The 25574-nt window shown below is 44.4% G+C and overlaps 1 protein-coding gene across 2 annotated transcripts; it reads left to right on the forward strand.

The window, feature by feature from the left end:
* The first annotated feature begins 4765 nt into the window (after positions 1-4765).
* Positions 4766-21759, forward strand: Cbx1 (chromobox 1). 2 transcript variants are annotated; one of them, XM_059271624.1, is made up of 5 exons: positions 4766-4991; positions 14943-15119; positions 15785-15962; positions 16930-17024; positions 20291-21759. In XM_059271624.1, the coding sequence occupies exons 2-5, from the start codon at positions 14980-14982 to the stop codon at positions 20433-20435; spliced, it is 558 nt and encodes a 185-aa protein (XP_059127607.1). In that variant the 5' UTR covers positions 4766-4991; positions 14943-14979; the 3' UTR covers positions 20436-21759. The 2 variants fall into 2 exon arrangements, with proteins under 2 accessions (XP_059127607.1, XP_059127608.1); XM_059271625.1 differs by having other exon boundaries at positions 14946-15119.
* Positions 21760-25574: the final 3815 nt, after the last annotated feature.

The raw sequence follows: 25574 nt of genomic DNA on the forward strand, positions 1-25574 counted from the left end.
AAACAGTTCTGTCTTCAGAGTGCTCAACATGACCCTCCGCTGATGGGGTATCTTCACGTTCCAAATCCCGGAAAATCTGCTCCTTTTTGTATTCGGATGTCCTGAGGTTTCCACTTTTCATGGACCAGTGACTATTCAATCAAGAGGACTAAATCTGAAGTCTGTACAAAGTTTCCCTATAACACGTACCATAATATACCATCTTCTACTTGTGAGTCCTTAACATCTACCTCTCTGAATTTTCATGGGCTTCTGCTTCACAAGGTTTAACTATTTCATATACACTGGCTGTAGCATACAATAAAACAACATACAAAAACAAACAAACAACAACAACAAAAACCCACTGACTGCTCTCCCAGAGGATCCAGGCTTCATTCCCAGGACCCACAAAGCAGCTGGCAGCCATCAGTGACTCCAGTTCCTGGGGATCTGGCACCCTCTTCTGGTCTTCGACATATATACCTACAGGCAAAACACCCATACACAGAAATAAAAATGAAAATAAATCTTAAAAAAAAAAAAAAAAAAAGAAAAGAAGCCGGGCGGTGGTGGCGCATGCCTTTAATCCCAGCACTCGGGAGGCAGAGGCAGGTGGATCTCTGTGAGTTCGTAGGCCAGCCTGGTCTACAGAGTGAGTTCCAGGACAGCCAGGACTACACAGAAAAACTCCGTATAGAAAAAAAAAAAACAAAGAAAGAAAGTCGTATTCAAGTGAAACAAAGAATTCCCAACAGTGTTGGGGGAAATGTTTTAAATATTCTATACTTCCCTCTTTAAATTCTTAGAAAAAGCTATCTAAAAATAACTAGTAGAAATGTAGAAATGCTATAAAATGAGACCATGATAAGTTTCGTGGCTTTGGATTTTCACAGGTTCAGCAGCTTGCCCGGGGTTACACTGTGTGGACAAAGAGCAGAGACAGGGTTTGACAGGATTCCCTTATTTTTGCAGCAACACATTTTTTTCTCTTCCCCTCATTACTTGTGATGTGTTTCTTTTTGTTGTTGTTTCGTCAAGTATCTCACTGTGTAGCCCAGGCTAGCTTTGAACTCATTCTCCTGCCTCAGGCCTTTGTGTGCTGAGAATACCAGCTTGTGCCAGCATGCCCAACCACACACTGCTACTCTTAAAGGAATGAGGGATCGGGAGCAGTAAAACAGTTTAATCCCAAACACACACACCCATCCCTCCCCATCTCTTCTGGGATCCCTCTATTATATAGTCCTGGCTAGCCTGGAACTCACCATGTAGATCGGACTGGCCTCAAATTTATAGCAATCTTCCTGCTTCGGCCTCCGGAGTACTAGGATTACAGTCCACCACATTGAACCTCTTAACAATTTTCAAAATGGATATTGTTAGACAGAGATTTTAGGTTGATAAATTTGACATCTACACCAGGCAGATTTTCAGATTAGCATAAACCAGCAGTGTTTCGCTGTGTGAAAACCAAAGGTAGGTTTTGACTCCCTTAATTCTTTTTTTTTTTAATTAATTTATTTTTTATTTTATGTGCATGAGTGTTCTGTCTACAGGTTTGTCTGTGTGAGGGTGTCAGGTCCCCTGGAACAAGAGTCACAGACAATTGTTAGCTGCCCTGTGGGTGCTGCCAGATCCTCTGGAAGAGGAGCCAGCGCTTTGACACAGAGAGTGGAATTCAGCTTGATGTGGGGACTTGCGGTGTGGCAGCATTTTATGCTGACAGGGACATGATTTGGGAATTGGAAATGCAAAAAATTTGGGATTATAATTCTCACCTCCAATCAAGAATTTAACAAAAAAGCCAGGCGGTGGTGGCGCATGCCTTTGATCCCAGCACTTGGGAGGCAGAGCCAGGTGGATCTCTATGAGTTCGAGGCCAGCCTGGTCTAGAGAGCGAGATCTAGGACAGGCTCCAAAACTACACTGTCTGGGGGGGGGGGGGGGGGGTGCAAGAACCAAAAAGAATTTAACATAGATTGGTGAGAGTGTGATACACATTAAGTGTCAAACCCCAGACAAATGGCTGAGGTGCCAATTTAACATATCAAAGCAGACCTGGTTGCCAGGTTCTCCCAGCATCCCTCAGTCCCTATCTGTTACAGGGTGTGGCTGACAGACCCCTGCTCTCTATCCCCCTCCCCAGCTCTCCAGCCCAGAAGCTGGGCTGCCCTTCCCCCAGAGGCTCTTCCCTATATAATTCAGCCATTTTTTCATTACCCGTCCCTTTTTTAACCTTTTGCCCTCTTGGCTGATGAACCTGGTTCCCTCTCTCTCCTCCTCCTTCCCCTCCCCTTCTCCTCACATGGCTCAGGGTCAAGTCCACTCTGGACTCTCTCAGATGTCTCTGCCTCTGGCTATGCTATCTCTTCTAACTACCATAAACTTCCTCCTCCGCCAATGCTGAAACCAGGGGCTCAAGTCCTGGGACAAATGGCTCAGGTGCCTGCCTATTGGACAGTCCAGATCTCTACTCTCAGCAATCAGGGAGACTGAGGCGAGATGCAGAGTTCAAGGCCAAGGGATTTGTACAGAAGAGCCTGACTCCACAAGCAAACAATAACTTCCCCCTGGGCTGCAGAGGCTGGGGGTAGTGCCCGGCTGGAGGGTGCTGGCTTGTTATGCACAAGGTTCCAGATTCAGGACCAAGAAGAGAAAGCAGGAAACCAGGATTCCTACCACTGGAGTACATAATGATAATATCTTAGGCTTGGAGTGGAGTGGAGCTCTGCAGTAAGTGCTATGTGCCTGAGTGTATGTGTGTGCAGCAGAGATAGGAAGGAGTTGGATTCCCTGGAAATGGAGTTACCCGCCGATGTATGATGTATGAGTGGTGGGAACAGAACTCAGGTCCTCTTCAAGAGCAGCAAATGCTCTCAACCTTCGAACCATCTCTCCAGGCCTGTAAAGTGCTTTCTTCTCACATACAAGGCCCTGAATTTGCTCCCCGCACCAATACAAGATGAAACAACGCTAAAAGTATTACTAATAATATCATTATCAAAGTTCTCCTAAACAACCCACCTCAGGAAAGAATAGGTAGATCACTGCCTATGTTTGGAGGTTCAACCCAAATATTTTCAGGAAGAATTGTTCTCTTTTAACTAAATGTTTGTATGGTATTGCCGAACTAGACCTTTTTTTCTCTTTCTTTTGTCTTAGTGTTTTGGACAGGAAAGTTCTCAGTGTTTTGGTTTTTTTTGAGGCATGCCCTCACTCTGTAACCTAGGCTGGCCTGGTACTCCCTACATTGCCCAAGCTGCTCTTAAAGTCACAGCAATCATTCTGCCTCACTCTTCTGAGTATTAGGAAAGAGGACATCTCATTGATTCATTTAATCACTTACTCAATGAATGTTCTCCAACAGTGAGAGTCAAAATGGCGTGAACGCCTGCAACAAATACCAAGGACTTTATTGGGAGTTGTGGATGCAATGAGCCATACAAGGGGGTGTTTCTCTTCGCACTGGAGTGTACAGTTCAGAAGTTAGCAGTAACCTCGCTGGAATCGGAACCAGCACACTTGTTTAAGAATGACAACCACGGTTTTTGCTTAGTTAGCCAGATAAGGGGTGTTCATGGAGATGGTGAAGTCCCCATAGAAGTCACCCATGGACACAGGCAATAAAGGTAAACTTTTACATGTGGTGGCACATGCCCGTAGCTCCAGCACTCAGGAAGTGGAGGCAGGAGGCTCAAGAGTTCAAGGTTAGCCAGGGCGTCCTTGAGACCCTATCTACCCACCACCACGAATAAATAAATTACAACAAACAAAACAAAAATAAAAAGAGAGGGAAAGAGAGAGAGGAAGAAGAGAAGAGAAAAGGGACATGGGAAGAGGAAGGAAGAGAGGGAAAGGAAAAGAAAATTCAGGAAATGGTGATGATAACTACCAAGAGGATTAATTTAGTACTTCCTGGATGGAGAAAGTGATTTCAAAGCTGAGGAGTAGGAACCTCATCCAGATGGAGGTAAAAAATTACGAGTTGCACTGGGGGTGGAGCATGCCTTTAATCCCAGCACTTGGGAGGCAGAGCCAGGCGGATCTCTGAGATTTGAGGCCAGCCTGGGTTACAGAGTGAGATCCAGGACAGGCACCAAAACTACACAGAGAAATCCTGCCTCGAAAAAACCAAAAAAAAAAAAAAAGATTACAGATTGCTGGACATTACTGAAAAGTGGAGATCTGATAAATCTCAGGCGACGAATATGTTAAATTTTTGTTGTTGTTTGGTTTTTCAAGACAGGGTTTCTCAGTAACAACCCTAACTGTCCTGGAACTCGCTCTAGACTAGGATGGCTTCAAACTCACAGAAATCCGCCTAACTCGCCCTCCCAAGTGCTAACTAGGATTAAAGGTGTGCATTACCATGCCTGGCAATTAAGATTACTTTTTTATATGCAGAGGATGCTAATTACAGAACTGCCCAGAGGCAAATGGTTTTTCGGATCAAATAGCAAGGGGCCAGTTTCCAAACACACGTGTTCTGGGCTCATGCCTATAATCGTAAAGTTTGAGGCAAAAGAAAAGCCAGGAGTTCGAAGCCATCTGGGCTACCATACCCTTTTATTAGACAAACAAACTCCACCACCACTCACCAACTTTCTAGACTGCAGAGTTATAAATAACAGTCGACCCGCCTTTCCAGTTTAAAAGAAAAACAGAACTACGAAAACTCCCTACAACCCTTGAAAGTGGGGCGGGCGGTCCGAGACTCGCGCGGCACTCTGGAACTTGTAGTCTTGGACAGGCTCCCTCGTCCCATAATGCCGTGCGGCGGGTCATCGCGTCTGCGCCGTGCAGGCGGCGGGCCCCGCAGAGTGAGAAGCTCTTTTGTTCGGCTGAGGGGAGGGCCGTTGGCGGGGCCTGCGGTACGCCGCTTCAGCTAGGCGTTCGACTGCGACCGCACGCCTTTTTGCTTCTCCGGGCGCGACTCCCTCGGGCCGCCCCACGCGACGCGCGAGGAGCGCAACCCCGATTCCTCTCGAACTCTCGGGCGCTGCTGCGAGGTGAGGAGGCGGGCTGTGGAGGCGGGGGGAGGGGGCGCGGCGACGGCGGGAGGCCGCGGGCGGTCGAGGGCCGCGAACGGAAGCCTGGAGCGTGAGGAGTTGGGGGCGCGGCCGGGCCCCCCGCGCCCTACGATTCCTCTTCCCGCGCAGAAATCGCGGGTTGCGGGAGTACGGAGAGGGCGGGGCAGCGAATCCAGAATCCCGGGAGCCAAGAGGTTCCCGATGAGCGTAGCCATCGGAGGGTTAGCTCTTCACGATCTGGACGGAGACTGTCTGACCCAAGGGAGCCGCTCCGGAGTTGGGCGGGAGAAGAAAAACTTTAGGACATCGATAAGGGGACAGACAGGCTTGGTGCTTTGGGTGTGCATGGCACGGGACCACGGCTTCCTACCCTAGAGGTTTAGAAATGTAACCTGAGAAAGCGGACACGGTGGCAGTCGCGGGCAACCCCAGTAGTACTTGGAGGAAAGAAAGAAAAAAGAAAAGGGACCTGAGGATGTTGGGTCCAACGGACACTGTCAGAGAAATTTCTCTTGCCAGGGTCACGAAGAAGTAACTTCCAGTAAACTTGGACAAGAGGGCTTGGGCTGCTCAAGGTGTGCTAATGGAGAAGAGATTTGTGGACCGTGTGTAAAGGAGTTCTTGGGATGAGTAGGGTGGAGGTCCAGAGAATGATCCTGTAAAATCAGGGGGTAGCCTAGTTTGTGGGGTGTTTGCCTGGTGGGCTGCAAACCCTTGGATTCAATCTTCAGGACCACATAAGCTGGCTGGGTGGGATGGCATGTACCTGTAAGCTTAGCACTCGGGAGGATCAGAAGTTTAAGACCTTCCTTGGCTGCACTTGAGAGTCGAGAAAGGGTTAAAGGGCCACTTTCTGTCTAATAATGGGTCTTTAGTGTGAGTTGGGAGGCTGTAAGAATAGCATGGATAAGGCAAGACTCATCAGATAAAAGTGTTTGCCCTTGCTAAGCAAGCCTTGAGACCTCAGTTTAACTCCTGGGACCCAGGTAAAGGTGGAAAGAACAACCGACTCCAGAAAATTGTCCTCTGATCTCCACATGGGGGTATGGCAGGGACCCACAGAAGCAGGCGTTCACACACACACACAGTAATAATATTTTTATTAAAAAATAGTATATGAAATATGGAACTCATTTTCCCCAAGTTATGTACCACTGAGTTATGTTCCAGTACCACAAAAATAATTTTAAAAAGTGGGTTTTACAGCCAGGTGGTGGTGGTGGCCCCAAGCCTTTAATCCCAGCACGCAGGTGGATCTCTGTCAGAGAAACCCTGTCTTGAAAAACCAAGAGAAAAAAAAAATGAGTTTTACTAGTGTATAAGGTATCCTCTCCAGTTTTGGGTTAAGAATCATGTCAGCAGTGTGGAATAGTTTCGAAAGATCTACAGTTTGGGGATAGATTTATGACTGCAATCAAGAAATTCGTGCCTGTGCCCCTCCTTGGATATAAATATATATGAAAAGTGGTACATTGAAAAGATGCCTGTTGTGTATGTTGGGGCACTCCTGTAATCCCAGCCAACCTTGGGAGATGGAGGAGGCATGAGCATCAGGAGTTCAAGGCCGAGGGAAAGCTCCCGCATTGAAACCACTTGCTCCTCAGTAGATCTTCAGTCACTTCTGGTTTTCTGTTGGGTCACTTTTTTTTATAGAGAGCAATAAAATGGTAGATTTTTACCCTCTCTTCTAGGTATTTTTTCTGAGCAGTTAAAATGCTATGTGTGCAGCCAGGTGGTAGTGGCTCACACCTTTAACCCTGGCCAGCCTGGTCTACAGAGTGAGTTCCAGGAAAGGCTCCAAAGATACACAGAGAAACCCTGTCTCAAAAAAAAACAAAACAAAACTGTGTGCGAATGGGTGGAGGTCAGAGGACAGTTTCAGAGAGTCCCTTCTTTTCTTCTACCATGTGTTCAGGGGACCAGACTCAACCCATCGGGCTTGCATGGCAAGCACTTTGACCTGTGGAACTGACTCTGCCGCCCTCTGAACAATTTTTTGGAGTATAAGGCTTTTTTTGTTGGTTTTTCTCTGTGTAGCCCTAGCTGTCCTGGAACTCATGTTGTGGACCAGGCTGGCCTTGAACTCAGAGAATCTGCCTGCCTCTGCCTCCTGGGTGCTGGGAGTAAAGCCACCACACCCAGATGGTTTTGTGGTTTTTAAAAGTGGAGGTAGGAAGTGTGCCATGACATACTTGTAGAGATCATAGAACAACATTGGTGTCATTCTCTTTTTTTTTTTTTTTTAGCTGAGGATTGAGCCCAGGGCCTTGTGCTTGCTAGGCAAGCGCTCTACCACTGAGCTAAATCCCCAATGGTGTCATTCTCTTCTACTGTTATGCTAAGCTGGTAGTTGAGCTCAGGTTATTAGGCTTGTGAGACAAACACCTTTACCTGCTGAACCAGCTTGATAGCTGCATTTTCTAAATTTTGGGGACTAGACCTAGCAGAAGTTGGTATGTGTGGATTTTATTATCTATGTTCCAAATTGGCTTGGAACTCACTATGTAGCCCAAATTGGCCTTGAACCAGGATTATAGGTGTGTACCACCATACCTAGCTTACGTTTATTTTTAATGTGTGTATGTATGTCATTGCTTACTTTTCGCAATCTGAAGAATTGAATCCAGGGCTTCTTACGTGTTAGGCAAGCACACACACTGAGCTGTATCCCAGTTTGGCAAGCTTTCTACTGGTGAGCTACACTTCTAGCCCAAATGTGGGAAATGTTGGGCTGGTTTTTGTTTTCTTTTTCTGGTGGTGGTAGTGCACTGGATTGAACCTCAAACCCATGTGCTCTGTCCCTGAGCTGTACTACCAGCCTTCTTAACATCTTTACTGTCCTGTGTAAAGTTGAATAATTTCACAGCTGGGTATGGTGGCTCATGCCTATAATACATCACCCACCGAAGGAGGCGGAAGGAGGCGGAACAGGGAGTATTGCCTCAGGTTTGAAGAAAGCCTGGTCTAAATAATGAGATTCATGCCAGCCTGGACTATAGAGTAAGACCCTGTCTGAAGAACTAGGCTAGACTTTCAAGATAACTTAGTGGATAAAGCACTTCCCACCGAGCCTGATAGCTTATTGATCCCAGGAACGACATGTTAGGAGGGAACTGCCTTCTGAAGGTTATCCTCTGCCCTTGTGCTCCATGCTGCAAACACTGACTAAATACAGTGGCTGAGGCAAAAGATGACTCACATACTTGATGCCAGCCTAGGCTACAGAGTTGAGACCCTGGACAGCAAAAGGGAGGGGAGAAAACGTGGATTTGCTCTGGATTCAAGCTGTACCAACCAACTCTGCTCCCACCACCATACTCAAAAAAAAAAAAAAAAAAACAACTGCAGAAACCAAACCACTCCCTCTGCTTGGTGTGTATGTGGTTCCTGTTTTCATTCAGATTTGCATCTGGAAAGCATTTGCTTCACAAACAGCCAAATAAAAAGCCAACTAAAAGCAGTTCAGAAGTGGTCCCAGAGTGTACTGTACTGCTATGCATGCCTTCATTTGTGTGTTGATGACTGGTGTGTAGTTGCCGGTTATTATAGCAAAGGTACCTTGTCCTTGTCTTCAGTTCAGGGTTTATTGATTGGTCACTCCCAAAAAAGCTGGTGGCTTTGTACTTTTATTTCCCAATTGTTTGATTTTGAAACATCTTTCTTTGTTGGGCATACAATATTCATAATTTGCACAGGGCTCAGAATTCCAATTGACTGTCTGAGGGAAAACAGAAACAAAATGCTTTGGGGGGTCCCAAGGAAAGGAGAGAAATTTGGTTAGGTTGGGTGAGCTTTATGGGAGAAGTATCATTTCGGCAAGGTCTTGGAGAAACAGGAGGGTTCTGACTGAATACAACAAGAGGTGGTTTTAAGCCGCCTTGTGAGTGCTGGAAATTGAACCCAGATCATCTGGAAGAGCCGCCAGTGCTCTTAACTACTGAGCCACCTCTCCAGCCCTGAGATTTGTTTTGTTTTTTGAAATTATCTACCTCAGTGTAGGTATGTGCACATGAGGGATCCCCTAGAGCTGGAGTTACATATGGACCTGAGCCATTTCACAGTTGTGCTAGGAACCAAACTCAGATCCTCTGTAAGAGCAGCAATAGCTCTTAATTGCTCAGCCATCTCTCCCACCCCAGTAGTGGTTGTTATGCAAAAAGTCTGTATTGCACTTGTTAAGAGTTCAAGTATCTGCCAGGGTGTAGTATGATGGCGACCCACCTTTAATCCCAGCACTTGGGAAATAGAGGCAGGCAAACTCTGAGTTTGAGGCCAGCCTGATCTACAAAGGGAGTTCCAGGATAGCAAAGTCTACATAGAGAAACCCTGTTTAAAAAAGAAAAAAACTGTTTCCAAAAACAAAAAGTTCAAGTTCAAGCATCTTTGTACATACAATTGAATGCTATAATAGAAGCAGGTGAGAATGGAGATCTTAAGGGCTGGGGAAATGGCATGGCTCAGTTAAATGTTTGCCACCAAAGTATAAGGACTGAGTTCAGATCCAAGTTCCTTTTACAGCAAGATGAGAGGTGGAGTGAAGAGTTTTCCAGATGCTAGGGGGCCAGATAGCCTGGGTAATAAGAGTATAGCATGAAGAAACAAGAAACCTAGCCTCAGAAAAACAAGATTGAAAGAACTAACTCGAGACAAGTTGTCCTCAAACTTGTACATGTACACTGTAGGATGTGCACGCCTGCACTGACACAGTTGAGAGTGTGTATTGTATAGATAGAGTGGGCTGGCTGTGCCGCCTTTCATCTCAGCACTGGAGAGCAGAGCAGGCAGATCGTTCTGGGACAGCCAAGGCTCCATAGAGAAACCCTGTCACGAAAAACAAGAGTCTGTGTTGCTCTTACAGAGGACCCTCAGTTATGAGCACCCACTACATAGTTATCAGTAACTTTTTTCTTTTTTTTTTTTCCCCCCCTCTTGGCAGGGTTTCTCTGTATAGTGTTAGCTGTCCTGGAACTCACTCTGTAGACCAGGCTGGCCTCAAACTCTTAGAGATTCACCTGCCTCTGCCTCCCAGTGCTGGGATTAAAGATGTGTCACCAAGCCCCCGCAGTTTGGTGGGTTTATATATATAGAGAGATATAGATATAGACATAAACACACACATTTATTTATGTGTGTGTATGGGTGCCATGTGGTGGTTGGACTGTTGGAAATTGGTTCTCTCTATCCATCTTATTTGAGGCAAGATCTTTTTCTGTTGTACTTTGTACTCTGGGCTACCTAGCCAGTGAGTTTCCTAGCAATTCTGTCTCTTCATTCCATCTTGCTGTAAAATAGCTAGGATTACAGATGCACCCTACCACTTAGGGCTTTGTGTAGGTGTGTGTCTGCATGTGGCTATATGCAGATGCCTGGGGAGGCCCGAGGTGTCCAATCCCTTGGAGCTGGAGTTGACCCATTGTGAGCCCAGCTCAAGTCTTCTGGAAGAACAGCACCAAGTGCTCCTAACTACTGAGCCATCTCTCTAGCCCCTAGAATTAGATTTCTCAAGCTGCACAAAAATAGGTATCCTAGAAGTTCTTAGGTAGCTCACACTGTGTGTTTGGCCAGAGGTCAACCTTGGCTATAATTTCCCAGATGCTCTCCACCTTGTTTTAGGTTTTTGTCGTTGTTTTGAGAGAGTATCTCTCCTTTCCCTGGTGCTTACTTAGTAGGCTAGGCTGCCTGGCTGCCCAGCAAGCCCCAGGGATCTAGCTATTTCTGCTTCCCTTGCACTGAACTTAGAAGCACACACCCTATTCCTGTGTTAGAAGGGTTCTGGAGATCCAACTCAGATCCTTATGCTTGCATGATAAGCACTTTACCAACTGAGATATCAACCCAGCCTTAGCCCATGCTTTTCTGTGGTAACAACTGGAACCTATGTCTACACTGGCTTAACAGGCTTCTTAAGCCTTTCCCATTTCTTTGAATAGTTTATGCAAACTTCAAAAGAAAAAAAAAGTGCTTAATGTTGTGTCTGATATACACACACACAAAATAAATCAGTAAATATAATACAGACACATATATTAAGAAGTAGGTGTGGTACACAGTTATTCCCAACTATTCTGGAGGCAGAGGCAAGAGGATCTCAAGTTGAAAGCCAGCTGGGCAATTTAATTTAACAAGACTGTCTGAAAATAAGGGGCTGAGATGTTCAGTGGTAGAGTGCTTACCTAGCACATTCAAGGGTCTTGGATTTAATCTCTATCTGAACAAGAAAAAAAGTAAGCATTATTCTTCATAAAGGTTTTGAATTTTTATTTATAGTGTTTGTACATGTATAAGTGCACACACATGCTGGTGCGTAGATGGAGGTCTGTCTGGAGTTGGTTCTCTTCTGCCACCTTGTGGGATCTGAAGGTGGAATGCAGGTCTTCAAGTCTGCCATCCCTCTTCTGTATAATTGGCCCTGGGAGGGTTGGTGAGAAAAATCACAATGTTCTTTCTTTGGCACATGCCTTTAATCCCATAACTCAAGGCAATCAGATCTCTTTTTAAGTTTGAGGCCAGCCTGGTCTACAGAGTGAGAGCCAGAGCTACACAGAGGGGAAGGGGATGTTAAACAAATAAATAAGAAGAAAAGAAAAACAGGGCCAGCAAGGTGGCTCAGTGAGTAAAGGTGCTCCCTGTGCAAAACTGATCATCAGAGTTTCATCCTCAGAACTTTTGTCAGGCTGGGCAGAGGTGGTGCTTGCCTTTAATCCCAGCACTCAGGAGGCAGAGGCAGGTGGATCTACAGAGAGTTCTAGGACAGCCAGGGCTACACGAGAAACTCTGTCTCAAAAACAAAGAGCCCTTGTTGGAAGGAGAAAGCCAACTTCCTGAAAGTTGTCCCCTGAATATCACACCCAAGCTGTGTCGTACATGCACCCACATGTATCATGCATAATAGATACACACACACACACACACACACACACACACACACACACATATATTAGTTTGTGTTTGCTCTATAACTCAGGTTGCCCATAATTTGCAACCTTCCTGCCTTAGCCTCTCTTATTAAGCCTCTTGCGATTATAGGTACTCTTGGTAATTTGTTTTTTGTTTTATTGGGGGGGGTTGTTTTTTTCAATGCTGGGAATTACACCTAAGGGCTCATGTATACAAGGTAAGTGTTATGCTACTGAGCTATATCCACAGTTTTCCAAAACGTTCTTGGATGGCATACTATAAAGTTCAGAATACCTCTAATGGAAAAGGTTCCCTTTTTCTTCTTACATTAAGCTTCAGAAAGGTGGGGACCATTTCTTATTCTCTTGAGTCTCTAGAATTCAGCACAATATATATCTAAAACTTTTGTCCAAGGACACTGGTAATACCGGTTTAATCTGAGATTGGGGTATTAAACTAATGCATAACAATGCTCCTTCTGTGTCTTGGTTTGTTTGCCATGTTCCTTTGGGGAGGTGAGGGGATTGAGACAAGATCTCTCAATCTAGTCAGTGTTGACCTTAAACTCCTAATCCCCCTGCCTCCATCTCCCAAATTATGGGATTATAGGCCTGTGCCACCACACCTGGCCCATTTGCTTCATTCTTTGTATCTCATTCTGGATAATTGATCCATCCATTTCTAAGATTTTAGCCAATTTTGTTTGACCGGTATGTTACAGCGCCATCTACTGACACAAATTGGTAATTTTAAGGCTTTGGGCACTCTTTCCATCAAAGATGTTCTGAACATTTTATAGTATGCCACCCAAGAATGTTTTGAAAGCACTCAGGAGGCAGAGGCAGGCGGATCTCTGAATTCAAGGCCAGAACGAGTTCCAGGACAGCCAGGGCTACACAGAGAAACCCTGTCGGGGCAAGCGGGGAGAGAGGATAATTAAAAAACTAATACATCAGAATTGAATGGATTAAAGGCAAGAGATTTACAAGGAACTAAAATTTTTATACTAGAAAAAATATATATTTCATGGGTTTCCTGAGTTAGGGTATTGTGTAGACAAGGATAACCTTGAACTCCTTGTTCTCCTACTAGGATCAGCCATTTATGCACCATCATGCCCAGTTGTTAGGGTCAAATGCAGGGCTCCATTCAGGGGAGACAAGCTCTCCACCAGCTGACCTGCATCCCCAGCCATACTGGGGATTTTCATCAAACAAAACCAACTTCAACTTCCCAACATGAAAGAACAAGTTGTTTCACCCATACATAAGTCTGTGAGTGAGGGAGTGCGTGTGTGTGTGTGTGTGTGTGTGTGTTAGCATGTTTTAGACTTTTAGGGTTTGTTGTTTTTAATTATTTCTTTCATGTGCATTGGTGTTTTGCTGGCATTTGTGTGTGAGGGTGTCCGATCCTCTTGAACTGGAGTTACAGACAATTGTGAACTGCCATGTGGGTGCTGGGAATTGATCCCGGCTCCTCTAGAAGAGTAGCCAGTACCCCCAACTGCTGAGCCATCTCTCCATCCCGAAGCATGTTTTAGAAAAGAATAAACTCAGGACCTATAAGGTAAAGCATTTGCCATGCAAGCCAGATGGCCTTGTTTTTATGTGGAACCAGGTGAAGGCAGAAGGAGAGGCCCAACTGTACAGAGTTGTCCTGCCTCACAGAAGATAAAGTAGACTGTATTTGTGGTAGCTACCTTCCTCTTGGCCCCCTGCTTATTTTCTAAATTATTGCAGTTATTATACTCCAAATTAATAGTTATTCTGGTGCTTTTTCTAAGCAATCCTGAGTCTTAGAAATAAATTATAAAGTAAACTAGGTCAAATAACAGTGATTTATGGGCTAGGGCTGCAGCTTATAATCTTAGCACTCAGGTAGGAAGAGACAAGATCAGAAGTTCAAGGTCATCCTCAGCTATATCATAAGTTCCAGGCCAACCTGGGTGAGTTGGCTTAGCCAAGCCCAAAATCCACATGGAGCTGATTCCCACAAATCGTCCCTTGACTTTTTTTGGGGGGGGGGGAGCGGGGGTTTTGAGACAGGGTTTCTCTGTGTAGCTTTGTGCCTTTCCTGGAACTCACTCTGTAGCCCAGGCTGGCCTCGAACTCACAGAAATCCACCTGCCTCTGCCTCCCGAGTGCTGGGATTAAAGGCATGCGCCACCACTGCCAGGCTCGTCCCTTGACTTTTATGACACCCATATACACACTAAATGAGTAAATGCAGTAAAATAATTTTTTTTTTTTTTTTTTTTTTTTTTTTTGGTTTTTCGAGACAGGGTTTCTCTGTGTAGCTTTGCGCCTTTCCTGGGACTCACTTGGTAGTCCAGGCTGGCCTCGAACTCACAGAGATCCGCCTGGCTCTGCCTCCCGAGTGCTGGGATTAAAGGCGTGCGCCACCACCGCCCGGCGTAAAATAATTTTTTAAGTTTGAACTGTGAATTTATGATGGCATTCAAGAAAAGCAAAGTGAACAATAAAGGCACTTTTTAGCTGGACATGGTAGCGTACATCTATAATCCCAGTACTTGAAAGGTAGAGACCATAGAGACCAGATCGGGGATTCAAAGTCAGCCTGAGCTATATGAGACCCTGTTTTAAACAAAAAAAAAAAAAAAAAAAAAAAATCAAATGATTAAATATATATGTAACTGTGAGCCAACATAGTATTTTAGGTATACTTTGTGGCAAAGGGGTGTTAGGAGTTAGTATAAATTAGACTTAGTATAAAGTTGTAAATGGATGTAAGAATTCAGAAATTCTTCCCACACATTGTGGTATACACCAGTAATTCCATCACTTAGAAAGCTGAGGACAGCTTGGGCTTCACAGTAAGTCCTTGTCCAAAGGGAGAGGACAGAAAAGATACTAAGTTTGCTGTGAGATTAATGATGTGGCTAACTTCTTAGCAGACAGCAGACATGGCTGTGAACTGGAAATAAGTAGAGGATTATATATAAGCAGTGCCCCACACCTGATTTTTGTCTCGCAGTAAAGGTGCCCGTGCCCTTTGGTTTCCCTCTCGTTTTAGCAGCGTCACCCTCTACACCGGAAAGCTGGCGGGGACTATGGGAAAAAAACAGAACAAGAAGAAAGTGGAAGAGGTGCTAGAAGAAGAGGAAGAGGAATATGTGGTGGAAAAGGTTCTTGATCGGCGAGTTGTCAAGGGCAAAGTGGAATATCTTCTGAAGTGGAAGGGCTTCTCAGAGTAAGTTCCAATGACACAGGCAAATTCAGTCACTATGAGAGGAGGCAGGATGTGCTTGCTGCTTCTTCTGTGATGGCTATTCCTTGGTTCAGTCCTGACCTCCACAGACTATAGTCTACTGAGGAAGGAAGGACCTGCATGCAGAGTGCTATAATATAATACAGCTTTTTGTTTTGTTTATTTGTGCATGTGGCCATGTGTGTCATGTAAATCCTGGGGTGAAAGTCAGGTCTTAGCCAGGCAGCCGTGGCGCACACCTTTAATCCCAGCACTCGGGAGGCAGAGGCAGGTGGAGCTCTGAATTTGAGGCCAGCCTCATCTACAGAGCGAGATCCACAACATGCTCCAAAAGCTACAGAGAAACCCTGTCTCGAAGGAAAAAAAAGTCAGGTCTTCAGGCTTGGTGGTGGCTCCTTTTTCCCATTGAGCCATCTTGCCAGTCCACGACAGTGATTTCTGAGGAGCAATTTGTATTCAATAGTCCACTTTTGCAAAGTAGGCAAGTTTCTAAGCCTTTGATCTGTACCCTCCCCTCCTAGGAAAGTTCTTAATCTTGAACAAAAATCTAGCTGTTCATTATCACTGAACTCTCTTCCAAGACTAGCTCTTCTCTTAGTTCAAAAGGTCGGCTGGGCGGAAGTCTAACTTGTGCTTGCTGGTTTCAGTGAGGACAACACTTGGGAACCAGAAGAGAACCTGGATTGCCCTGACCTCATCGCTGAGTTTCTGCAGTCACAGAAAACAGCTCATGAGACAGATAAGTCAGAAGGAGGCAAACGCAAAGCTGATTCTGATTCTGATGATAAGGGAGAAGAAAGCAAACCAAAGAAGAAGAAAGAAGAGGTGAGACTTAGGACAGGGTCTTCACCAGCCAGAGGCCAGAGCATTGCAGCAGTTTGGTCCCACTTCCTCTTTCTCCTGTCCTCCCCTGCGCTTGTTTTTCCTTTACATTTTTATTTATTTATTTGGAGAAGGTCTTGCATAGAAGCCTAGGCTGCCCTCAAGCTTTGGCAATACTTGGTCTTCTAAGTGTTGGGATTACAGTTTTGAGCTGCTGTTCTTGAACTACTTCTCCCTTTTCATCTCAGCAGTCATGTCCTCTCTGTCCTTCAGAAATAGCTAAGGTTTTACAAGGATTTGGGGGCCAGCCGTGTACACAGCTGTAATCCTACCACGCAGGAGGATCAGGGATAAGAGGCCTGGACTACAGGAGACCTTATCTCGGCAAAACATAACAAAACAAAAGGATTTGGGGCTTACTCTTGTAAAGTGATCTAATCTTACTTTTTATCCGTGGTGCAAGAATGATAGCATGGGGGCTGGAGAGATGATTCACTGGTTAAGAGCACTGACTCGCTGCTCTTCCAGAGGTCCTGAGTTCCATTCCCAGCAACCACATGGTAGCTCTCAACCATCTATAGTGGGATCTGATGCCCTCTTCTGGCGTAAAGGCATAGATGCTAACATGTAACAGTTACCAGAGACAAGACAGCAACTGAATTCATTTCCTGTCAGTAGATGGAATTCAGTGTTTTGATCACTAAAGATTTGAGGTGGCTGTTTGGTCTTATTTAATATCTTAAGTAATTTTCCTTTGAAGAGACAATGTGAACATTTCTTTTGCTTGGAGTGTGTATTCCATTCATGCTGGGAAGAAGATCTCATGTGCTTCAGATTTAATGCATGGTGTGGGAAGTAGCGGAAGCCTTGAGTGAATGTTTGTGATTACATTTCTTAGAAGCACAGAATAACTTCATTCTGGATATAGTCCTTTGCTAATAAAATTGTTCTGCCCATCTGGTTTTTACAGTCAGAAAAGCCACGAGGCTTTGCCCGGGGTTTGGAACCTGAGCGGATTATTGGAGCTACTGACTCCAGTGGAGAACTCATGTTCCTGATGAAATGGTGAGTCTGGCAGTGGCTCTGTGTGGTTGTTCTTCCCTTCTCCCCATCTGTTCTATGCCAGAGGAAAGAGCTGACCTTGGAAATTCCAGTCGCCCAGGTGTGAAATCTTTAAGATGACATAGTCCTCCGATAGTGATCCTCGGCCTGACTACAAACCTGGACTCATGAGTTACAGGTAGGGGCCTTAGGATTTCAGATCTTTGCTTTTTTTTTTTTTTCCTTTTCCCCCTCTTTTTTTTTTTTTTGTAGGTGGGAGAGACTATGGAGAGAAATCACATTTCAATTCTATTAAATAAAGAAAAAAAGTTTATGAAATGTGATTGAATTACCCTCCTTCTCTGCCACCTCCTTAGTAAAAATCAGGCTGGCCCCATAAACAGGATTCTGTTCATGCTTGAGGGTTAGGAAAGAATTTATAGAATTTATTTTGAAGATCCTAATTTTCAAAATCAGCCAGCAGGGGTCAGCAAGACCTCTACTGTTTACTGTTACTGAACATAATGTAAACCTGCTTCTTTCTATTATAAATAGTAGTGGTAACGATACAGACTTGTTCTAAGTAAAAACAGTGGGTAGCGTCTGTTAGCACTAGTCAGTATCACCTGCTGAACATGCTTGTATTACTGTGTTTTTATGGACGGCCAGCAGAGTAGTAGGTTTCTATGACTACCTTTCAAACAGTGTAATGAAGAGGGGTTCAAGGTAGTCAGAGTAATGATCTTGATTTTTTATTGTTTTGAGACAGTTGTACTCTATCTAGTCTAGCCTTCCTTGAGCTTGAAATCCTCCTGCCCCAGACTGTGTGCTGAGATTACAGGGACATGCCACCATGATGGACTAGGAAGAGTAAGTGTTAAGCCATTGCTAGTTAAAATAGGATTGTCAAGGCTTTGTCCTTTGATTGGTCTACAAATTTCTCTGAAACTGGTATCTTTGGTAGTTCTTCCCTAGGTAATGGCTAAAAAAGAGGTTTAACTTGAATATAGGTGAAGGCCCGTGTCATAATCAACTATAACCACCTATTTTCTTCCTGTGTGTTCCTTAGTATTTATTGATTCTGACCCTCATTTAGCTTATTTCTTCTAACTTAGAGGAGAAAAGAAAAACTGAATAATAGGGTGTTTTAAATAGTTTAGCTAGTATACACTTGCTCTGCATATGACCAATGTGAGTTGCAGTGGTACCTCCATATTGTGTAGGGTTGTATTCTTGGCCAGGTGTGGTTATGCACACTTACAATCCCAGCACTCAGGTAAAATGGAAGTATCACAGGGTGGAGGCCAGCCTGGCCTAGAGTACGATAAAGTCTTAAAAGCATAAACACACACACAAAAGAGCCAGTCATAACCGATATTTGTAATGACAGCACTAGAGGGCATCTGGTAATATAGAGTAAGACTTTGCCTCAAATAACAAACAAAAGGACAGAAGTGTACAGGATTGGTTATCTTACTACTATACTTAAAATTAATATTTGGGTGTTGGGCTAGGGATGTGGCTCAGAGATAAAGTGTTTACCTAACAAACAAAATTGGTGGGTTTGATCCCCAGCCCTGCCAAAAAAACAAAAAACAACCCAAACCTTTGTGATAGGGATTTGGCTTACTGATAGAGGGCTTGCTTAGCATGTGCAAGGCCCATAACTTAATCCTTAGCATCCACTCCCTCACCCCCAAAAGATTGAATGTTGACTATAAAACCCAAGGTTTTTTTTTTTGGTTTTTCGAGACATACAACAGTGGTTCTGTCTGTGGGTCACCTAAGACCATCAGAAAATAACAGATATTTATATTACAGTTCATAACTGTAGCAATGAAAATTATTTTATGGTTAGGGGTCACCACAACAAGAGGAACTATATTAAAGTGTCACAGCATTAGGAAGGTTGAGAACCACAGATAGAGAGAAACCCTGTCTCAAACAACAGCAAAAAGTGATACACGTATACACCCACGGCTCAGGGTATAGCTTTCTTAGCATACACATGGCCCTGGCTTCCATTCCTAATACCACACACATACATGCCCTTGACAAAAAAATATGGGGCTGCAGAGATGACTCAGCAGTCCTTCTAGAAGACTTGGGTTGAGTTCCCAGCATCCCCATTGTAGCTCACTGCCTTATGTAACTCCAGCTCCAGAGACTCTGACATCCTCTTCTGTCTCTGAGTGTGCTAGATATGTACGTGGTGTATGGACATACATATATTCGGGCAAAACACTTGTCACATAATTTTTTTTTTTTTTTTTGTAATTGTAACCTGATTTTCCAGTAAAGTGGAGATACCTGTCTATATGTGTGTGTATGTGTGTGTGTGTGTGTGTGTGTGTGTGTGTGTGTTTCAAGACGTGGTTTCTCTGTGATACATACAGCTTTGGCTGTCCTGGAACTCCATAGACCAGGCTATCTTCGCACTCACAGAGATCTGCATGCCTCTGCCTCCCTAGTGCTGGTATTAAAGGTGTGCGCCACCACCGCCCATGGAAAATATTTCTACATAGTGAAAAGTCTTAAATTTGTTCCAGAATCTTTCAGTTGGAAGAGGGCTGTGAGTTAGACACCCCATAAGGATTCAGTACATTTCCCACCATCTCCTTGGTATTTCTTACAGAAGCTTAACCATATCAGCTTATTCTCTGGTTCCCTATGGCTCTGGACTCTTGTTCTTGTTCCGGTTCTGGAGGCTTGAGGTGGTGCTGTGTCAGATTCTGTCATGTATCTGTTGCCTGCCCCATGCTGCTGCTTCTGTCTGGGACAGGCCCAGTTTAACACGACAATTGGGAAAACTAATAGAGCATTACATCCTAGTGCCTTCTTTGTCTCCCTCCTCGTGTTGGAGCTCTGTTAACTACTGGAGATGATGTGTGTGCAGGTCACATATGGTGGTGGTAAACAGTATGTCATAAGTAAGCAAGATCGTGCCAGATCAGTCAGTATTAAGTCCTCTTACAAAGCCAAACTTGCCGTGTGCACTGACTGGAATATAGTTTTGGAAGAGTGTGGCAGAGCCTCTTGTCCACCCTCTGGAATGTTAATGGAGCTTTCTTTGGCCTTTTCCAAAGACCTACCTTTTAACAAAGTTCCCAGAGGGGATTTTTAACAGGAGGAAGATCTTTGAGGGTATCATGTGACAGAACCCACCCAGTTTGCATCCTGTTTTCCTAGTTTGTTTCTAGAATTTAGACTTTAAGCCCCATTCCCTGGGTGATCCAAATTAGGAGACCACAACAGCTGATCTCAAAGTTTCTTTGTGCTTTGTTCTGCAGGAAAAACTCTGATGAGGCTGACCTGGTCCCTGCCAAGGAAGCCAATGTCAAGTGCCCGCAGGTTGTCATATCCTTCTATGAGGAAAGGCTAACGTGGCATTCCTACCCCTCAGAGGATGATGACAAAAAAGACGACAAGAATTAGCCCTCTTGAGTACTGGCCCCTGTCACCTCTGACTGCGGGTTTCAAATGGGGAGGGAAGGAGTTCTACTTTCTTGACACCATAGAGGTGGCTTGAGAAGATGTCCTTTGAAGAGCCAGCATAGTTTCTGTGCCCTGCAGCAGCCCAAGTGCTTTAAATCGTTTTAAGCTGTATAATTTGCACACCCATCCCAGTGGAGGGGAAAGGGTAAGTGTTTCAAGGCAACCCGTTCTGCGCTTTGCTAAGAAAGCGGAGGGCCTTCCATGAAGGACAAAACCTGCAGAACTGGGGTGTGGGAGAGCAAAGATACTGTCGATCTTCAAAGAGCATCTCCACAACCCACAGCCTTCCCAATAGTGTTAACTGCATTTTTACAGCCTAGCATGTGTGTAGTTTTTGGCTATTACTGGTATATTCATTGGGGGTGGGAGGGTTGGGGCAGGGAGGAAGGGAGATGGGTGGAATCATTTTGGTTAAAATTTGGGGTCTGATTGGGGATATGGTGAAACAGTAGAATGAACAGCTAACTAATCAATTGGTTCTATGTCAATATTTTGCCTTTTCAAAAAATTACATTGGCACCATTAATGAGGATTGAGAGACTATTAAAACTCTGTGAATGCTGAAATCTGCAGCTAAGGTGCCCCTACCTGAGCTCATTGTGGCCCACAAAGGACAAAGCCAGTTCCCGAGTTACCAAAGCTACCCTTTGAAGATGGAAACTGACTGCAGAGGGAAAGTTTTATTGGAGAGTATATACAGGCAGACCATTCTGCCTTCAGAGGTGCTAATTCCTGAAATTGAGAAAAAGACCTTTTTCCAATTATGAAATTATAAATATCAGTTTGTCCATCCAAGCCACTGGCTCAAGTACTGCAGGAGGGCCTGTATGGGAGCGGAGGGCCTGTGCTCTTAGGGTGGAAACTCTTAGGGCCTGTTTTTGTTTTGTTTTTCTCTTTTTTTTTTTTTTTTTTTTTTTTCAGCTTTGAACCCTGAAACTGCTTGTGGCAGGTTCAGTTACTGACAGCACAAATCCCATTGAGTCAATTCAAGGGTTGAATGACTTCACAAGCCCTGGTCTCAGGAGATTCACTTTCATATTGGGGTAGTGGTTCATTGAGAATACAAACCTTCAGATTAACTATGTCCAAAATACTGTCTTGAATCATGAGATCCATCAATTTTTAGTATTGTCTAGACCTGCATCTAGAACTACATTGTAAAATCTTTAAAGCATGTGTTAGATGTATGTGTGAAAATTTTGTTTAAATGTAAACTTCATACCATACTGTCAGTTTTTGTCTTAATAAAACTATAGATTTATAATTCCTTGATTTCTGTCTTTTTTTTTAAAGACTAGGTCTCCTTCCCCAGTATTGCTCACTCTGGCTTGGAACTTTGAATACTCTACCTCTGCCTTCCAGTATTAGGATTACACAGGTGCATGTACCACTACAGTGGGTATGATTATCTTACGAGAAACCCCTCTTGCCTCAGTTCAGCTTGTTGGAAGTAGCATCCATGGCTTTATGACTATAGATGGACATTATAGGCTTGAAATCTGATGCCTTAATCTTTTAAATGGTCTCAATTTATTAATGTAGTAAATTCTTGAGCATTTATAATTGCTGTACATATTTTAAGAACTGTCAGCCAGGCAGTGGTGGTGCACGCCTTTAATCCCAGCACTTGGGAGGCAGAGGCAGGCAGATCTCTGTGAGTTCGAAGCCAGCCTGGGCTACAGAGTGAATTCCAGGACAGACTCCAAAGCTACACAGAGAAACTGTCTTCAAAAACAAAAACAAACAAACAAACAAACAAAAAACTGTCACATCATTCTGTCTTTCATATTGCTGAGAAATCATTTACTGAGAACACTTCCCACTTGAAAATAGGCATTTCATGAACTAGCTTAATCAGTTGGATAGCATTAGCAGAAATCAACTCCAGAAGGTTTTAGGAATTGACACTATGTTTTAAATACCGGAATGAATGTCATCCATCATCTCTTTGGGGTTTTGTTTGTTTGTTTATTTTTGTTTTTTGAGACAGTTTCTCTGTGTAGCCCTGGCTGTCCTGGAACTCACTCTGTAGACCAGGCTGGCCTTGAACTAACTCACTCTGTAGACCAGGCTAACTTCGAGCTCACAGATTGGCCTGCCTCTGCCTCCCTAATGTACCACCACCACCCAGTCTGTCATTTGTCTTCTTGATGACGTTTTCTTCTGCCTATAATTCTGGAGCCCAAATAGGAATAGATCTTTGTTGCTTTTAATTATTTTATTATCTTATTGTATGATGTTTTGCCTGCATGTATGTCTGTGCACCACTTGTGTGTCCAGTGTCTGGAGACCAGAAGAGAACATGTGATACAGGCTGTTGTGGCCCATGTAGTGTTGGTGCGAGGAATCACACCAGGGTCCTCTGGAAGAATAACCAGTGTTCTTACCCACCGTGCCATTTCTCCAGCCCTGTTTTGTTTTAGTACATTAGTATGTGCACATACATGTTAAAAGTCAGGACGGCTCTGTGGAGTTGGGTTCAGGGAACCAGGCTCAGATTGCTTGCTGTATTTTATGCACCAAGCCATCTCACTAGCACTTGCTTATGTGTTTTAAGACAGGGTTTACTCTAACCCAGGCTAGTCTGAAACTTCTGTTTAGCTCAATCACCTTGACCTCAAGGTGACCGACCCTCTTGCCTTAGTTCCCCCAAGTGCTAGGGTTACAGGCATGTGTCACAAGGGCAGTTGGATTCTTGGCTGTTGCGTTGTTGTTGTTGTTTTGTGTTAGAGAACAAAGTCTCACTCCATGGCTGGCCTGGAACTCCCTATGTAGACTAGGCTGGTTTAAAAAGCTTTGTGTGGCCGGGCGGTGGTGGCGCATGCCTTTAATCCCAGCACTCGGGAGGCAGAGCCAGGCGGATCTCTGTGAGTTCGAGGCCAGCCTGGACTACCAAGTGAGTCCCAGGAAAGGCGCAAAGCTACACAGAGAAACCCTGTCTCGAAAAACCAAAAAAAAAAAAAAAAAAAAAAAAAAAAAAAAAAAAAAAAAAAGCTTTGTCTGAACTTGTCTTTTAATTATGTTTGTTTCTGTGTGGCTGTGTGTGTGTACATGAGTGCCGGTTGGTGCCTGGCTTCCCTTGGAGCTAGAGTTCCAGGCAGTTTTGAGCTGCTTGAGTGCTGGGACCTGTACTTAGATCCTCTGCAAGAACAGTATAGACTCTGTTGTTTACTTATGAGTGTTTTGGTTGCATGTTATGTCTGCACCACGTGCCTACCAAGGTCAGAAGAGGTCATTGGATCAGCTGGAACCGGAGTTACAGTGAGCTGCCCGTGGGTGCTCGGAACTGAGCCTGCCTTCCAGCTGTGTGTGCTCTTAACTACTGAACCATCTCTTAAGTCCCCACACTCCCTGCCTGTCATTTTATTTAGTTTTAGGGTTTGTTTACAAAGAGTCTCACTAGGTAGCCCAGCCCAGGCCGGCCTTGAAGACTTAAATCTTCTTACCTCAGATCTTTACCTTTTTTCCCTCTTTTTTGTTTGTTTTTGTTTTTCGAGATTGGGCTTCTCTGTGTAGCCCTGGCTGTCCTGGAACTCGCTCTATAGACTAGGCTGGCCTCAAACTCAGAGATCTGCTTGCTTCTGCCTCCCAAGTGCTGGGATTAAAAGCGAGCCACCACCGCCGAATACCTTTTTTTTTTTTTTTTCCCCCTTAAGGTGTGTTTTTGTTTTATGTGTATGAGTGTTTTGTCTGCATGTATGTTTGTATACCAAATGCATGCCTGGTGCCCACAGAATTCAGAAGAAAGCATCAGCTCTCCACCTGGAGTTAAGGATGATTGTCAGTCATCATGTGTAGAGGTTAACAGAATCCTGGTTCTCTGCAAGAGCAGCAAGTGCTCTTAATCATTGAGCCATCTCTCCAGCCCCAATTCTTAAGACTGAGATCCTTGTTCAGTGAAAAGAGGATAATTCCATTCAGATAAACATGTAGATGCTGTTTTCAAAGTGCCCTAGGGGAAGTTTTGGAGGGATGTAAGTAAAGAGAAACTAGGAAATCTTACTTACCTGGTCATGAAGTCCTTCTGTACAGAGGTCTCTGTCATTGTAGGTACGGCAACACAGCAGTCTGTAACAACTGAGTTTGGCTGAGATGGGTACAGGCGTTTTGTTCTGTACTATCAGGTGCACTAAACTGAGACATCAGCCTTGGTACATCCCAAATAAGCAGCTGTTCGTTTCTACTTTCTTAAAAATTATTTGCATTTTATGTGCATTGGTACATTGTCTGCATATGTGTCTGTGTGAGGGTGTCAGATCCCCTGGAACAGGAGTTACAGACAGTTGTAAGCTGTCTTATGGGTGCTAGGAATTGAACCCAGGTCCCCTGGAAGAGCAGCCAGTACTCCTAACTGCCATGGCTCAGCAGTTAAGTGCTAGGCTCACAACCAAAACTGGTTCTATTTTTCACCCTTGGAACCAACTTCACAGGAATTTCTAGCATTCTTGACCTGTGGGAAAACCTTGTCATGGGCTGGAGAGATGGCTTAGTAGTTAAAAGCATATACTGCTCTTGGAGAAGACCCAAGTTCAGTTCCCAGCGCCCAAGTCAGGTGTTGTAATTACAGCTTCAGGGGATCCAACACTCATTTTTGCCTCTGCTGGTACCTACACTCAGGTGTATATACCCACACACAGACACATAATTTAAAATTAGGTGGTGGTGCATGCCTTTAATCCCAGCACTCAGGAGGCAGAGGCAGGCGGATCTCTGTGAGTTCAAGACCAGCCTGGTCTACAGAGTTAGTTCCAGGACAGCTAGGGCTGTTGCACAGAGACAAACCTGTCTCAAAAAACCACAACTAACTAAATAAAATCTTTAAAAAATAATAATCTTCCCATGAGGCAGTGGTGGAGCACACTTTTAATCCCAGCACTTGGGCAGAGGCAGGCGGATGGATCTCTTCAGTTCCATCAGCCAGGGCTACACAGAGAAACTTCATCTGGAAAAAAAATAATCTTGCCATGCTCCTTCAGGGAAGACACTGAAGATGTGCATGCAGCACAAACTGTGTTCACTGACAATTTTCTTTTTCCAGTCTTGAGACAAGGTCTCATCTGTGTAGCACAGTCTGGCCTC

The sequence above is a fragment of the Peromyscus eremicus genome, chromosome 8a, assembly GCF_949786415.1.
Source record: "Peromyscus eremicus chromosome 8a, PerEre_H2_v1, whole genome shotgun sequence".
Lineage (NCBI taxonomy): Eukaryota > Metazoa > Chordata > Mammalia > Rodentia > Cricetidae > Peromyscus > Peromyscus eremicus.

Bases quoted from the DNA above. Each gene is read 5' to 3' on its own strand.
- Cbx1 (XM_059271624.1), top strand. From the start codon at position 14,980: ATGGGAAAAAAACAGAACAAGAAGAAAGTGGAAGAGGTGCTAGAAGAA. The intron at 15,963-16,929 runs GTGAGACTTAGG...TGGTTTTTACAG, and splicing joins CAAAGAAGAAGAAAGAAGAG to TCAGAAAAGCCACGAGGCTT. The intron at 17,025-20,290 runs GTGAGTCTGGCA...TTTGTTCTGCAG, and splicing joins CTCATGTTCCTGATGAAATG to GAAAAACTCTGATGAGGCTG.